Genomic DNA, 15,501 nt, shown 5'->3' on the forward strand with positions numbered 1-15,501 from the left:
CACGTGCGTGAGGCGGGGCTGCGTTTGGAGCCCGGGAACCCAGAGGTGTCGGGACAGGCCTCACGCTGCCTTTCTGGCTTTCCCCGCGCTGTTGGTGTGTGTTTCTGGCAGCCGGGCTGGCCTTGCCTCGCCACAGTGCTGGAAGGGGGGTAGGAGCGCTCTATGAACCTGAGAGGACTGTATGGCAGCGCCAGGCCTGGAGGTAGGGCTGTATGGCAGCACCAGGCCTGGATGTAGGGCTGTATGGCAGCGCCAGGCCTGGATGTAGGGCTGTATGGCAGCGCCAGGCCTGGATGTAGGGCTGTATGGCAGCGCCAGGCCTGGATGTAGGGCTGTATGGCAGCGCCAGGCCTGGATGTAGGGCTGTATGGCAGCGCCAGGCCTGGATGTAGGGCTGTATGGCAGCGCCAGGCCTGGATGTAGGGCTGTATGGCAGCACCAGGCCTGGATGTAGGGCTGTATGGCAGCACCAGGCCTGGATGTAGGGCTGTATGGCAGCGCCAGGCCTGGAGGTAGGGCTGTGGAGCTGCGGCGGTACACACCAGGCTCCGTGCCCTCGGCCGCCCTCCCCGCATCCCCCCATGGAGCACAACGAGGTGTTGCGATCACCCTGAGCTGATCCCGTGAGTTCACCGCTGTTCGGCCGCTGGGGCCCTGCCCGGGCGAAGGGCAGCACGGCCAGGCACGAGGCCCTGTGTGGTGGAGCAGCAGGCATGTGAGCTGCCCGACCCTTGGACTCGGCCATGGCCTAATCCTGTCTGTGGCAGCTATGCCAAGTGCCTACCCCTGGGCACAGCCAATGCAGGCTGGAGGCAGTGCCCGGCCTCAGCCTTGCCCGAGGGTCAAGCATGTCTTGGCTTTGCTCTTGGTACTGTTCTGACGTGTGGGTCTTTGAGAAATCTCAGTTGTAATCTGGAACAAATTGTGCAACTGGTGTGTTATACATTGTTTATCAATGGCATATTTCATAGTGAGGACTTCCCCAGGAGTTCTAGTTGGATTATTTTGTCAAGTTTGAATTCTTCTCTACATGGATATGTGCAGTTTGCCCCAACTTGGAGTGTTCCCTGTAAATGAGATTCAGTATTTGCTGAGAAGCAGTTGTACTTTGGTCCTACAGCAAACAGCCCGCAGAGAAAGCTGCAGTCCTGCAGCCAGTACATGCACAAACAGTATTATCTGTGTTTATTAGCTGCAGTGCTGCCAGCTGTACCAGTACACCTAGCACCATGCTGAGCAGTTCTGTACATCAGCAGGTACCCAAAGGACAAATGTGTCCGCAGCTCTGGAACAGCTTCTCCTAATTTGGTTGTGCTTCTGTGGATTTACATAACTAGCAGCTTTTCATTGCAACTCAAACGGTGGCTCACATCAGCGGGACAGCAGCTCATACTCTGGCCGTTCTCACCCACCCCACCAATGGTGCATCCAAGCCCTGCACTGTTAGCAGACTGCAGCCTCTGCACATTGCTGCCTCGCCTGCTGACACACAGGGACTGCCCGACAGCCCCCAGCAAACCTGATCATCAGTTTGTCAGTTGCAGTATAAACTGCTGTAATCTGCAGCAACCCCTATGCAAAAAATGTCCTTCTGAAATTAGGCAGCAAGGCCAGAACATAAGCATCACTTCTTTGGCTCCCATCAGTTTCAGCTCAAGGCTTACTTCCCTGTGAGGAACAGGACCATCACCTGCTTACATGAGAACCAGGAGCGGGCACCAGGAGCTGATGGCGTTAAGTGTGTACAGGTGAGCTCCACCTAGCGTGAAGGTGCTGCAGTATCAGTGAACATACTCTGAATTGTTTGTAAGCGCATAGAGAGTGCTTAAAGGCAAGCTAGCAGCTCTGTTAGCCCCAACCCTCTGATTTAGGAGATAAAGACCTCATAACAGTGTATTATACCACATCAATTTAGAAGTAGCAAGAGCCTACGCCTACTGTACATGTACACCCTGGTCTCAGTGTTGCTCTCATTAGTGGTTTTGGAGCACCAGGTGGCACAGGATAGGCACTAAATTACAGGGAACAGGATGAAGTAAAACAGGGAAGAGTGCAAAAAAACACTCAAGCAGAGTACTCAAAACATTGACAGGATGTTGCTCATGCCATACATCCTGTTACTGCTTCACTTACTGTAATATTTCAGGTAAGAAAGTTCTGGGTTGTGAATTTAGCTATCTCTGCTTCACTGAGAGTTGAGAAACTCGGGGGGGGGGGAGGAAGAGAGAAAGGAAGGAAGGAAGAAAGACAGGGAAGGCAAGGAAGGCAGGGAGGAAAGAAAGAAGGAAGGGAGAGAGGGAGATTGGACTTACTGGCTTGGTTAGGAAACAGATTTCAAGACTAGGAGGAAAAACATCTGTCTAAACTTCTGTGTAATACAGGTGATACTACACACAGATACTCTGTACTAAACCAATTAGTTGCTTGTTGAGGGCAAATTATATATTATACACATTATAAGAAGCATTTTATGTAATCTGACAGGATCACTGTTAAAAAGAATGCTCATGATTTGCTCAACAGTATTTTCCCTTATTGCACTGGGAGGATCTGCACAGAGTGTGAATTAGAAGGGTACAGCAAATGAGGCTTTTTTCTTTGGGGTTGTACCTCATTTGTTACAGCAGGCAAAAAGATGGTTATCTGTGATGAGAACGGTCTGTTGGTTAACTCAGAGAAATCCTGGTTCCCATTCAGGGCAACCTGCAGGTCAGCCCACAGCACCTCACCCAGAGCAGCTGCCAGGCAGTACATCATCATCTGCAGGATGCCAGGTGTCTGCCAGAAAGTCACACAGTCCATCACTGCTGCACACCAAAATGCTGAGGGCGTCCTTCAGGGTATGCTGCACCCAAGTAGCTGCCATCCTGGGGAACACAATGAGCAGACTATGCTCTTTCGTATTCCTTGACCAGTGTTCTGCCAGGCAGCACGGGCTAAAGTTCAGGGTATATCACTGACCTTAGAAAATGTGGAACAGTGCCAAATACTGTGACAAATCAAACCCTCAAAGTGGTACCCACCGTCAGTGAAAACATCTGATGTTGTGTTCTGTACCTTGGTTCACTCTTACCCAGGAAATTCTTACTTACACAACCTCTGCAAAAAGAACTTCATTTGTGTCTGGGGAGAGCAACAATTCTGTCGCAGCAGCACTCAGGAGCACCCTGAATTAGGAGACTAATATTTTACTCTGCATGGTGGCTTGATAAGAGAGACTGAAGAATCCCTGTACTGAGTGATGCAGATGCAGGAGGTGCTGGATAACTGTGGTTTCAGTTAGCAAAAGCCATTCTGTGCAGCGAGAGTGTTTGATGACCTCGTTAGGTTCCATCATGGTAAATATCAGAAGGTGCCTAATGAAGGTTGTAACAGTGATGCCATCACTGGCATCTTCCAAGTAAAGTGCTTGTCTCTGCAGACTCTACTCTTAGCCAGAGCCCACAGAAGGGCTGTGAAGGCCCCAGCCAGCAGCAGCTTTCTTACATATGTGACTCACACTAATTTAGCTTAGTGAGGATTACATGTGGCCTTGAGCTTTTGTTCATGCCTAAAGTTGGCTTTTAGTATAGTGTCATTACAGATAGCATACCTACATACCTATAGTAGCCACAGATGTGCTACAGCTCATGCTGCAAGTGACCTCTGCCAACCTGTCTCAAGCAGAATCTCATGTAGTGCTTTATGTGTTTTAGCAAAGTCCTTCACAATGCTGTTTCACACTATTGTCCTTTGCAGCAATACAGAATAACAAAACTGGAGATATAGTTGAACTTTGACTTGTACTACAGCAAGGTTTCTATTGCTGTAACTGGCACTAGCATTCCAGTGACTATACCAATTGTCTCAGTGGTGTTAAATTCAACAAATTCCAGATTCACTGCAGCTAAATTTCTCCTCCCTGCTCCTTGGTAGAGACGTACCACACTTCACCAGGTTTTGAATGTTTGTGCTGCCACTTTGTCATCAACTGCCCAACAGAGGGCAGAGGGAGCCTTCATTTCAGCTTCGCTCTAGATGAGGACTACCAATATTTGCATAAGAGATTGGTATGACCAAGCTGGTTCCATTTGGAGGAGTAAGGTTAGTCTAAGGGTTAAAAGAAGGCTATGTTTTTGTTGCAAGAATGCTAGAAATTATTTACTTGAGAACATGCTATTGGTATGTGAAGCATGGTATATGAAGCAAAAGTGAGCTAGTAGGAAGAGAAGTTTGAACTAATTTTACCTCTTGACTCTTATTTTCAGTATGACCCTAACAAAAGAAAAAATATCATGTTTTGTTTCTCTGAGGAGCCTGATGTACAGGAGTCTGGTTCAGTCCCTGGGATCCTGACTCTGGATTGGTGGTAAGACAGTACAACGTCATCTCCTGCCTCCCAGTCATAGTGAGCATGAGCACAGCATGAACTGAGGACTAAGCACTGAGCCTCGTAGAGCAAGTTTAACCAAGTAAATTCCCCCTTAAACCAGTCTGGGAAATTATGAACACTGCATGTGGTATGTTAATGGCATGCGATGGGACTGGAACAGCAAGACTTCTGCCCTTCCTGTTCCTCACCTGAAGTCTGTAATTCAGCTGCCCAGTTACTTCATGCTTACTGAGCATACAAAAAAGCCTGGGTAAAACAAATAGAGAGAAAGAGTGAGACTATTACTAGCGGGAGATAGCTAAAATCTTTTCCTGTTTGCTTCCCTGCAGTCCAAAACCAGAGCTTTTGTTCACATTTTATTGTTTAGAAGTGTAATGCTTCAGCTCCAAGGGACAGACAGATGTAGTGAGACTCATAACATGATGTCTTACTCAAGGGAATTTATAGCTTGGGATGTTCTGTAGTATTTAGTATTTAGTGGAGAGCATTCAGGCATCCTGGTGTAAAGGACTATATAAAGTAAAGGAGATATGCAATCCTGAAAGCGATAAACATTTAAAGAATGGAAAATAGGACAATGGAAAAAAAGTTAATTGGCTTTACTTGGCTTGGGATCAAGCCCCAGGCATTTAAACTGTAGCTTCTCCTTTTGTGTTAGCTTTGATATTACACAGCTTTTTATCAGCACCTGTTCTGCTCTGAAACACAAGCTAATTTATACCAGAACAATTTGGAAAGAGGTAAACAGTCAGGGAATGATTCAGTCTTTCTGTTGTAAATAATAAGCAAGTGTACAAATGAGGGTGAGTGTCAGGGTGGGACAGGAGTAAACTGGTGGCTAAACAAGATAAAGGCTCTTTCTCTACTGTCCTTCCCATTTCGAAAACTCTTCATAAAAGGTCTGGCAGAAGGAGATATGTGTATGTATGTGTTCCTAGACATAGGGTCTTGAAAGCAAGGCCATAGCAAGGACCCAAGGGTGCCTCTGGGAACCTGTAAACCTGCTGTGCCATTTCACCACTGATCCAGCTGAAGTGCTGGCTGCTTCCAAGACCTCTGTGAGGACAAAAGCAGGGCAAAGCTTCCAATCAAAGAACACACAGTAGGTTGTGGTGATTCTGCCCCTCTGCTCTGCTCTTGTGAAACCCCACCTGGAGTACTGCATCCAATTCCAGTAAGCTCCCAACACCAGAAGGACATGGAGCTGTGGGAGCACATCCAGAGAAGGACCATGGAAATGATCAGAGAGCTGGAGTACCTGCTCTAAGAGGACAGGCTGAGAGAGCTAGGGCTCTTCAGCCTGGAGAACAGAAGGTTCCAGGGGGACCCTACAGTGGCCTTCCAGTACCTGATGGGGCCTACAGGAAAGGTGTGGAGGGCCTTCTTATAAGGGCATGTAGTGATAGGACAAGGGAAAATGGCTCTCAGCTGGAAGAGAGCAAATTTAGACCAGATATCAGGAAGAAATTCTTTACTGTGAGGATTGTGAGACACTGGCACAGGTTGCCCAGTGAGGCTGTGGGTGCCCCCTATCTCAAGGTGTTCAAGGCCAGGCTGGATGGGGCTGTGAGCAACCTGGTCTAGAGGGAGGTGTCCCTGCCTATAGCAGGGGGTTGGAGTGAGGTGACCTTAAGGGTCCTTTCCAACCCAAACTATTCTATGATTCATTCTATGATTCTGTTTCACACATCCCAGCATCAGCATTCCCTATCATTTCCCCCAAAAAAATCCCCAGCAGATTTGTTGTTTAATGTTCTTCAGTCCCAGGAAAAAATCACATTCAGCTTTCTGTGTGGGAAGACAGTAACGATCTTCCCAGTATCTTATCCTCCCTTTAAAACATCCTGTTTTGGATGACTGTGTCATTTCCTTTCCCAAGACAGCTAATCACTTCCTCCTGGTTCTCTGATTATGCACTGGAGATCAATTGAATGATAAAATAATTAAGTGTCTTTGTTTTACCCTTTAATTAGATTACTTGGAAGTAATAACAATGTCTTGCCAACCTTGAAGGTTTTGTTCAGTTAGCAGGAATTAATTGATATTTTCCTACTGATATTTTCCTAAATCCCCAACCAAAGAAATCAATACTGATTTTAAAGGTGGTTAGAAGTATGCCCGCTCTACCACCACACTATGTCTATGTTCACGAGTGAAAACAACTGATTATAAGGCAGCACGAAAAATAATCTCTTCTTAAAGATGATAATTTCAAAATAAGTTTGATCTTAAATTATAACTCATTCTCTGCAGCAATGATCCAGTTAAAACAAATTCCAGGAGACTTGTTTTTAAGAAGACTTGCTCTATAGATGTTTACAAAGTACTTTGAAATGCAGTCATAAAGAAAATGCTGTGAAAATGAAATATTCGTACACCTCTAAATCAGCAGCTGCACAAAACCTTAAGGCAGGCAGAAGTGTTAAGCCGTTATTAAAGATTTAAAGTAGCTTAGCAGCTAATCGAAATTGATGACATCTGATGACTACTCAACAGTCACTGTATGATATTTGCTTGGGGCTGTGTCTAGCCCAGAACAGGTAATTGTTCACACCATCAGAATTGCTTCCATGGTCACCATGGTCCCTTCAGTACCAGGACTGCCTTTTTGTTGTCGACACAGTGAAGTCCAAAATGAATGTGGATAAAATCTCAAGAAACTCAACAAAGATAATAGTCCAAGATCTGCCTCTGGAAGGGAGCAGCCCCAATTCAACAGGACACACTGGGGGCAAGTGCTTGGAACACAGTTTGGTGGAGGAGGTGCTGGGGTCACTTCTGCCACTGAATTAAATTCATCTGCATTTGCTACCTCAGTCTGGTGTTAAGTCATTATTCGGTGTTGGTGTAGCAGCTCATATAAAGGCTGTGATTTTTAACAGGGAAAATTATGAAAGAGTTTGAATGGGATGATTTCACAACGTTCATCTTGTCCTGGAAGCAGAAAATCGTCAGTGGTGTGTGCACCTGGAATGCATTCTTTATGGATGTTACAGGTAACACTGGTGGAACTTGACTTGAAGCATCAAAAGCTGGAAAATAGAAAAAGAGATTAGGGTTGTTGATGCTGAAAAAACATTTTTAGCCCCAGTGCAAGTTACAAATGGAGGAAAAATATTGATAACAGAGAATTTACATGGTGTATCTGAAAAGTGATACTGAATGTCATTAATCCACATCTGCCTTAGCAGATGTGATGCAAACAGGGCGCTGGGTGCTGTCCTGCTGGGGAAAGCAGCCAGAGCTGCGTGCTGGCCTGGGCTTCACCTGCAGAGATGCTGCCTTAGTTGTGCTGTGTGAGCTGCCCTGTGTCCGTCGCTGTGTGTGACCCCGCCGATCACTTCGGCCGCGCACCCGACAACCCACCCCGCCGGGCGACACCGCGGGGCGCACTGAGCATGCGCGGAGCATGGCGCGGCGCACGCTGGGAGTTGTAGTCACCTCCACCCCGTGGCGGCTCCGGCGACTCCGCGCGTGCGCAGATCGCGCCCGACTTTGGAAAGTCGCTGCCTCGGGTTGGGTCGGAGCGGCTGCCATCTTGGCCGAGGGACGGAGGAGCTGAACGGCGCCGTGCGCGGTGAGGGGAGCGGGCTCTGCGGCACGGGCAGGGCAGGAGGGGGGAGGAGGACGAGGACGAGGAGGCGGGGGGTGGCGGCGGGGATGGGAGCTCCAGGGGCAGCGCTGCGGCTCCGCCGATCTCCTCGGCTCTGGGCGGGGGGCGCGGGGACCCCGCGGTTGTAGGCCCGGCCGCCTGAGGGGCTCCGGCCCCACGGAGCTTCACCGAGCGGGCTCGGCGCGCCGCGCTGTCCCCTCCCCGCCGGGCCGAGCCGGGGGCCCGGCCGCAGCCGGCGGTATCGCTCCGTGCCTGCGGCGGCGGTCCCGGGACCTCTGGCCTGTGTGTGGGGCTGCACGGCTCCTGCACGAACCCACATCCCCCGGCCCCGCCGTTCCCCGGCAGCGCGTGTCGCCGCCCCGCTCGGCCTCCGCCATCCTGCCCGGGCTCCTGGGAGCCGGGACCGGTCACTTGGCCCTTTCGGTGCTCCGGGATCGCTCTCGGCCCAGGCGCTGCTTCTCAGCGGCAGTTCCGCAGCACGGCCCCTTCCCTTTGTATTCAGCCCCGTCCTGTCTGTCTCTCGGGGTCTCGGCCGGGGGAGGCTGCTGTGTGGAGTTCTTTGCTTTGTTCCTGTGGGATAACAGCTGTGCCATGAAGCAGCGTTTCCCAGCACGAGTGTGGTTGGAGGTGTGTGTTCCCTCTTGCTGTTGCCGCCGCTTTATTTTGGAAACACGGCCGAGTTCTGGCTGTTAACTCTCCTGCTTCCTCACAGGGGTCTGTGACCTTGTGTGGCAATAACAACCAAGCACGAGTGGAAGGTGCCGTCTGAGGGTGTGAACGCCTTTATTAGATTGGCTCTGAAATCCAGGAGTTCAGCTTGTTGCGATAGGTGTAATCTGTGATGTTAAACTGATAAACAAGCTTAGCATCTATGTATGTGGGGAGAGAAAACCGAGTGTAGCAGTTGGGCCATCTGTTGTCATTTGCGTGGCATTCTTTACCCTTGAAGCTTCGGAAGATGTTCCCAGAGAAGTTAATCTTTATAGCTCAGGTAGGATAGAAAGGATCACAAACAGTTCTCTTTGTGAAACATTCTTTTTCTCAGTGTTCCTCATTGCTCTTTGTTTTAATCTCTGCCCCTTTACCCTCATCCTTTTGGCAGAGGAAGGAGGAGAAATGTGAACTGGGATTCCTGAGAAGACAATTAGTATCGAGAGCCAGTTGGCTGGCAGTTGGTCCAGCTACTGCTTGAATTGACCCGAACAAGTTATGCATAAAGAAGAATGAAACATCGGCTGCAATCTGTCATTAGCTCAGTGGGTTTTATTGCCTTTCAGACATCTTGTTTGAAGAACAAATTTTAATTCTTTCTTCTTCTAGTGAAAGTCCAAAGCAGTTCTAATTTAATTACAGTTATATTACTCTTTGCTACAGCCATTTGAATCCGAACTTGGTCTACTGTGCGTTCTTAGTTGTGGTTTGACTGACAGCTTTAATCACTGCTCTGGATACGTTCACCTCCAAGTGATCATCAGAGCAATATGCGGCATTCTAACCTGGAGTGAGTTTTCTTGTATTAAAACAAAGAACTGATGCCGTATGTGTAAGAGGTGACGTTGCAGTGGAAAATAACTGAGACTTCTGAGTGCTAACTTTGAAAGCTTCTTACAGATTAAACAGTTATTTTGGGTCTTAAGAGAGATCGAGAGATTATTCGTATGAATTTATAAGTTAACAGACATCGCCTCGTTTTCTTCACTCTATTTTTGTTCCTGTTGTAAAGTTAAGGGTGTTTTATGTGTGTGTGTGATGAGCCATTTCCTGAAATACAGAGTTGTTTGGTTTCTTTGGTTGGACGTTTCAAAACAGCTTGTGAGAGTGAACTGCAGAGCTGAGCAGCAGGTGGGAGGGCAGGTATTAGAGCAGCGAGGTGCTTCTCTTGGAGGCTTTGTTTCTCATTGTTTCTAAGAAAACTTGCATTAGGGCTGCTTGAAAACAGTGTTAAGTGAGGCTGAAAAAATGTTTGCATCTGCAGGAGTTAGATAATTTAATGGCATTATCGGTATCAGTCAGTGACAGAGTCTACAGAAACATCTGTAAATGCGAGAGATATATAAACAAAGTAGTAAACATACTCAACCCTGTTAAAATGCTTTCTGTATTGCAGCAAAAGCAATACAGTTTGTCCTTAAAAATAAAGGAAAAGATGTCAGTGGGGTTAAAGCAGGAGGGGAGCGCAATGCTGGAGCTTCTGGGTGCGCTGTCACTGATGCTGCTCGTTGTTAAGCCTTTCTGTTTGGCAGTCCAGTTGTGTTCATTTAATGTTCTAATTTCTGTCATTCTGTGTGTAAGTGGAGGAACTCCTTTGAGCCCTCACAGCTAAGGAGCGTGAATGTGCAGGTATGTCTTGGAGCAGAGCACTTGCCTGGGTCGATTTCAGTAACTGTTCTTTGTTGTGCTGTAGGTGAGCTTTGAAGTGAGGGCTCACCTCAGAAGAGGAAGCAGACAAGCCGGGATTACAGTCTTGCTTGGGAGGATTGTTTGGCTTATTTTACTTTTTACTGCCTCCCAAATTAAGTATTTTTAATGATTTTAGGCCATCAGCTTGTTTGTGTTTTTGTGCTGTGGAATGGCTGTCACCAGAGCTAATTCTATGCCTGCCTTCTGGAGAGGGAATGGTAGTTTCTCTTCATGCCTTTTGTATGAGAAAAATAGCAATAAGGACCTGAGTGTTGTGTAAGTGATTGGCTTCCAGCTTTTACTTCATCGGGCAGAGTTGTGCAGCTGAGGGATTGATCTTTTTCTTCATCAGAATTGCAAATTACACTTTATAGAAATGAAAATAATGCGACAGACAGGGAAAGAGCATTTTAAAGTAACCAAGGCCCTGTTTCTTAGGGCCCCCTTTTAAGTTATGCCTGGAATTTCTGCTTTAACTATAGTGGGACATAGAACAAACTTCCTGATAAACATCAAGGATTTTCCCCCCTCTGAGGAAACACGATCTGAGATGTTGTTACGCTGGTTATTCAAATCTTTTGTCCTTTAAAATGAACCAAACCCAACAGTACAACCCGGCGCTATGTTAGTGTGCTATTCCCTTTTAAAAAACATTTTATGCCAGTCCTCCCATTTAGGAACTGATAACGCCTGCCTTCCGCCCACCTGCCTGAGCTATTCTAAACTGCTCCTGGAAGGTGCCTATTGTTTCAGTGCAAAACAGCAGTACTTACATGTTTGCATTTAGATCTGTGATTCTGAAGTTCGGAGCTTAGATTTAAATAGTGGTGTCACTGAGCAGAAGAGGCCTATTTGCTTCAGGTGGATCATTGAAGTATTGCTGTGTGAAACACTGTTTCTTGTTGAAAAGGGGGAATGCTAAGTGGCATCGTTTCTGGAGCTGTGCTGATCTCAGGTATTAGGCTGGGTGGGTTACGATACAGAACCTGGGACTCTTAAGAGAAGGTGGTTGAGCTCTGTAAAATCTTTGTTCTCTGTGCTTACTTTTATTTATAGATGTAGGTTTTTGTCAGGGGCTGGGTGTATTTTTTCTCTCAGCGTTAGCTAAGATACCTGGTAATCTTTGAACTTATACAAAGAGAAAGTAAAACCAGATCAGGTCTAAGAGACCTTGAATAGAGAAAAACAACTTAAAGACATAAGCTACACTCCGCATCTCATTTATTCATTATGTTATGAAATGGAAAGTGATTTGCAGTGTAATATTCATCGAGAGTATAAGCTTGTAGCAGGTAGCATGTTCATTTACTTAAATAAGACCGGCTGTTTGATTTCTGAAGTCTCACGTGGTTGTGATGGACTTTCTGACTGCAAGGTCCTTCATGCACTCTGCAGTATTACCTCTGAGAATGATGTGAAGCAGGTGCTGCTTTCTACAGCTCTGCTCCTTCTGCTACAGTGGAAGATGCTAAGGAAGGCTGAGCAGAGCTGAAGAGACAAACAGCATGTTATTAATTTTTAACATGCTTTTGGTCAGCATCCATCCCTGGTACCTGCTCCTGTTCCCTAATGCTTGCTGTCTTTTAATTATATATTAATAATCATTACTCTTGCTTGACAGTTAGAGCAATCAGGTATCCAAATGGTGATTTTTCCACTGCTGGTCTCATACCCATTTAGTTGGATTGAGATCTGTTGCTCCAAGTGTGACATTTGTACTTTTCTAATGCTGTAATTTTTGTTCTGCCAGTACCATGAGTTATTCTTCCCTTGATTTACTTGCAGCACAGCTAGATGGAGTTCTTTGTAAGGATTCCTCAATTTTCAACCTTTCTTACTTGTCAGGGCCTGAAGTAATTACCTGTTTTGTCACTGATGAAGTTCTCTTCCTGTGGTTGCCTTCACAGGTGTGCATGTAGCTGAATGTTTGCTGCTTCTGTGACTGTATCACTTTGGAGTCTGGATTAAAAATTAATAATTAAAATATTACAAAATGTTCATAAGGCAAGAACGTATTTAGTTTGGTCTTTAACCCAACTCACTAGCTTACATGAAAGTGGTGACCTGCTTCTTTTCACTGATTTCACCTGAAGTTGAACTCCTGTCCCTGGCTGTTCAGGCGCTGGCTCCTGGAGCAGTGCTGCGTATGGAGGGTAAGGAAACTTTGCAGCGTGAAGGAGTGGGGAAAAGAAAAGGAAAACTACAGATAACAAGTTAGTGTGGCACTCACTTGTTTGTTGTCTAAGGACAGCAGGGCTGTTTCTTTTCTAAATACACATGGTTGGTGAAGCATGTGTGCTGTCAGGTGTGATGTTGTCTTCAAAGACACTTCTTGTTCCAGCTATTGGAGGGGAATGGGAATGAGGAGGGAAATGCCAGAGGTTTAGGAAAAAAAACTGGGCTACCTCATTCAACATTGGAAATAAGTCTCTGTAGCTGTCCAACCTAAATTGCTGGTATGTGTTCTCAGTTTATCACACTGTTTTAATTAGAGATTAATGGTGATGTGTGACATTTCTAATTCAATCTTAAAGTGCTCATCACCTGAAGTTGTAGAAGAAATCTTACAATCAATGGGCATTGCTCCTGTGAGTAACTGGCATACTTCACTTTCTGCTTGTTAAATTGAGTTTACCAGAAAGGCATTGGAATATATATTTTTGAATGCTGCTTAAGCATTCACAATAACCTTCCAGGTTTGGATAAAGATGTAAAGGTTGCCTGTGGAAAACTGTGAAATAATAGAATACTTATCTGTGTGAAATAAGTGCAAATATTTGACTTTTGCAAGTGCAGTGTGCGCTGTATGTTACAGTGACCAATTTCCAGAGAAGTGCTGCACTTGTTAAACATTTGCCTGAACTAAATCTGGTTCATGTCAATGAATAAGCTATCACAAGACGGAGGTTTTGTCATTGTTCCTCTACCCATTGAATTGGAGTATTTATTTAACCCCAGTTCTGACATATAGATTGGACACGTGGATTGGCTCTATGGAGACCTATTGATGTTGCAGGTGGTTTACTTGAGCATTCTCCAAAGTTTAAAGGTTTGAAATAGAGTCCTGTGGGGTGTGCGTACAGCATGTTGGTACGTTTTCCTTCACCCTCCAGGAGACCCTCAGAACTACAAGGCTTCTGTGGCATTAGTGACCATTTGGGAGTTTTTATAGCAAAAGATAATGTGTGAGGAAAATCTCATCTTCCTATTTGTCTGGGATAAAACATGGCTGTCATGCTGGTGTTATTAGAGGCTGCTGTGTGACACTGTGAGGCTGAGTGTGGAAGGTACCAACAGAAGGAAGCTCACAGTGGAGGATGGACAGTGCAGGAGCTGGGAGGGCAGGGAGACTGCAGGTGCTAACAGTAGGGGTGGGATCTATTGGGACACAGATCCAACTGTCTGCAGTAGGAATTTATTTCCTTTTTGGAATTTCACTTCATGTTTTTAAATTAGCAAATTCTGTGCTTGGAATTTTATATTTTTGGTAGTTCATGCTTTGTAATTAAAAGCGGTAAGATTAGCTTTGCACACTACAAACTAAATACAAAGTGTATTAAAACCCTGCTCCCTTGATAACTGTGGGAGCTGCGTGCTCATCACTCTGATGCTGCTGTTCCACCAGTTCATGGAGAAGTTTTAGCTTTAGGAGGCATTTCTGAGCTTCTTCATGGTTATATTTACATTGTAGCCCAGTAGTGTGATGATTGATTCCCTTCAAATTGAAAGATACCGTGTTTTGTTGTTAACACTGGTCTTGTGCTATCTTTTAAATGTATAATTGTCAGTTCTTCATGCAAAAAGTCTAGGCTGTGAAGACTGAAACATTCATTCAGCTATTTTATTGATTACTGAATTGATTGCTTGAAATATTTCAGCTTCTGCAGTCTCCTGTGTAACCCAGGATTTCAGAAGACTAATCTGCTTTATCTTCATATGGTTTCAGGGCAGCCCCACAAAAAAGGCCATTTAGATGGGAGTGCTGACAGTATTGAAGTAATGGTTCAGTTCTAAGCTACCATCTGTTCTAGTTTGTTATGTTTTTCAGGGAGGTGGATGTAACAAGTGGTTACATTGTGGAGATGCGGCCTTGGGATGGTTGTGTTGGTTCTTTCTTGTCATCTGGTCTGTGGCAAAGATTCTTAGGAAGCAGGTGGCAGGTATCTGTTGTAGTTAAACAGCCAGAATGTGATGCTCCCACAACTCAAGGTTTTACTTGCATCAGTTTTTGAAAAAGAATTTCAGCTCCCTCAGTGTTTGCTTAAATCTTCCAAAATTTGGACAGAAATTTTCATCTCCTTTACATCTTCCTGATTCGTGTGCTTTGTACTTCAGATTGGAAAGCCTCAGTCTTTGTTTCAATCTGGCACTGGGTTTAGTCTGTAGAAATATCATTTCATCTTGTTGCTAATGGTAGACTTCAAGTTCTAGTTTCTTTAGTCAACTGTAACACTCCAGAGTATTGGAAGATGCAGATTTGCAATGCATGTGTGTGTGCACGATGGTAGCCAGCTAAGTGGCTGCAGTTGGACACTGTGGTTGTTGCAGCTCAGTTTCTCAATGGGTGCTGCATCGTGTCCCATCTCACTTGCTGGAGCACCTAAAGGCAGCAAGTGACAGAACTTTCTTATTCAAGAGATTTCAAATAATCAGCAAATTTCAGATTTGTCATTATGTCAGTGGTGATTCATCATTTCTTTGATGATCCTTGCCAGGTAGTAATGCAGATCTATGCAGACTGTTTTGATTCAGTGCATTGCTCAGACACCTGCAGTGATGATCTGTTCAGCAGGGAAGGTGATGGCAGGTGATGCTGTTTGCCATGGTATTTCTCCTGAAGCCTCCACTCATGGCCCTTGTTACCTTGTTTCTTGAGAGCAAATAAGCTGAGGCATATCTGGGCCTCTCTTTGCTACTATACCCCCAAAGAGGCCTTCACATGTGGTGTTCTTCATTAAAATCCACAGAATTTATAGAGAAACCCTAAAACCAGCTGTGAAGTGTGCTGTACAGGTTTGTGCGGAACATACCTACATTAATCTAAGCAGGAATCATTACAACCTGCTTTATGCTTTTAAGAAGACAGCCTGCTGTGTTTGAGTCCTTCAAGCAACAG

At 45.6% G+C, this 15,501-nt stretch overlaps 2 protein-coding genes across 5 annotated transcripts in view; both read left to right on the forward strand.

Moving 5' to 3' along the window:
- The first annotated feature begins 9 nt into the window (after positions 1-9).
- On the forward strand, positions 10-7,188 carry LOC146757730 (uncharacterized). 2 transcript variants are annotated; one of them, XM_085520008.1, is made up of 4 exons: positions 10-202; positions 1,647-1,748; positions 4,248-4,348; positions 6,903-7,188. In XM_085520008.1, the coding sequence occupies exons 1-4, from the start codon at positions 182-184 to the stop codon at positions 7,018-7,020; spliced, it is 342 nt and encodes a 113-aa protein (XP_085376134.1). In that variant the 5' UTR covers positions 10-181; the 3' UTR covers positions 7,021-7,188. The 2 variants fall into 2 exon arrangements, with proteins under 2 accessions (XP_085376134.1, XP_085376135.1); XM_085520009.1 differs by having other exon boundaries at positions 4,293-4,348.
- Positions 7,189-7,863: 675 nt separating this feature from the next.
- The window catches only part of LOC107322843 (E3 ubiquitin-protein ligase Itchy), a 57,477-nt gene continuing 49,839 nt past the window's right edge, over positions 7,864-15,501 (forward strand). For all 3 annotated transcript variants that reach the window (XR_014935880.1, XM_085519943.1, XM_015881347.3), the window contains exon 1: positions 7,864-7,949. The gene's annotated coding sequence lies outside the window, so the exon portion shown is untranslated. The remainder of the gene's footprint in view (positions 7,950-15,501) is intronic.

This window comes from Coturnix japonica, chromosome 19 (genome assembly GCF_054131305.1).
Source record: "Coturnix japonica strain WE chromosome 19, WE-NBRP24, whole genome shotgun sequence".
Classification (NCBI taxonomy): domain Eukaryota; kingdom Metazoa; phylum Chordata; class Aves; order Galliformes; family Phasianidae; genus Coturnix; species Coturnix japonica.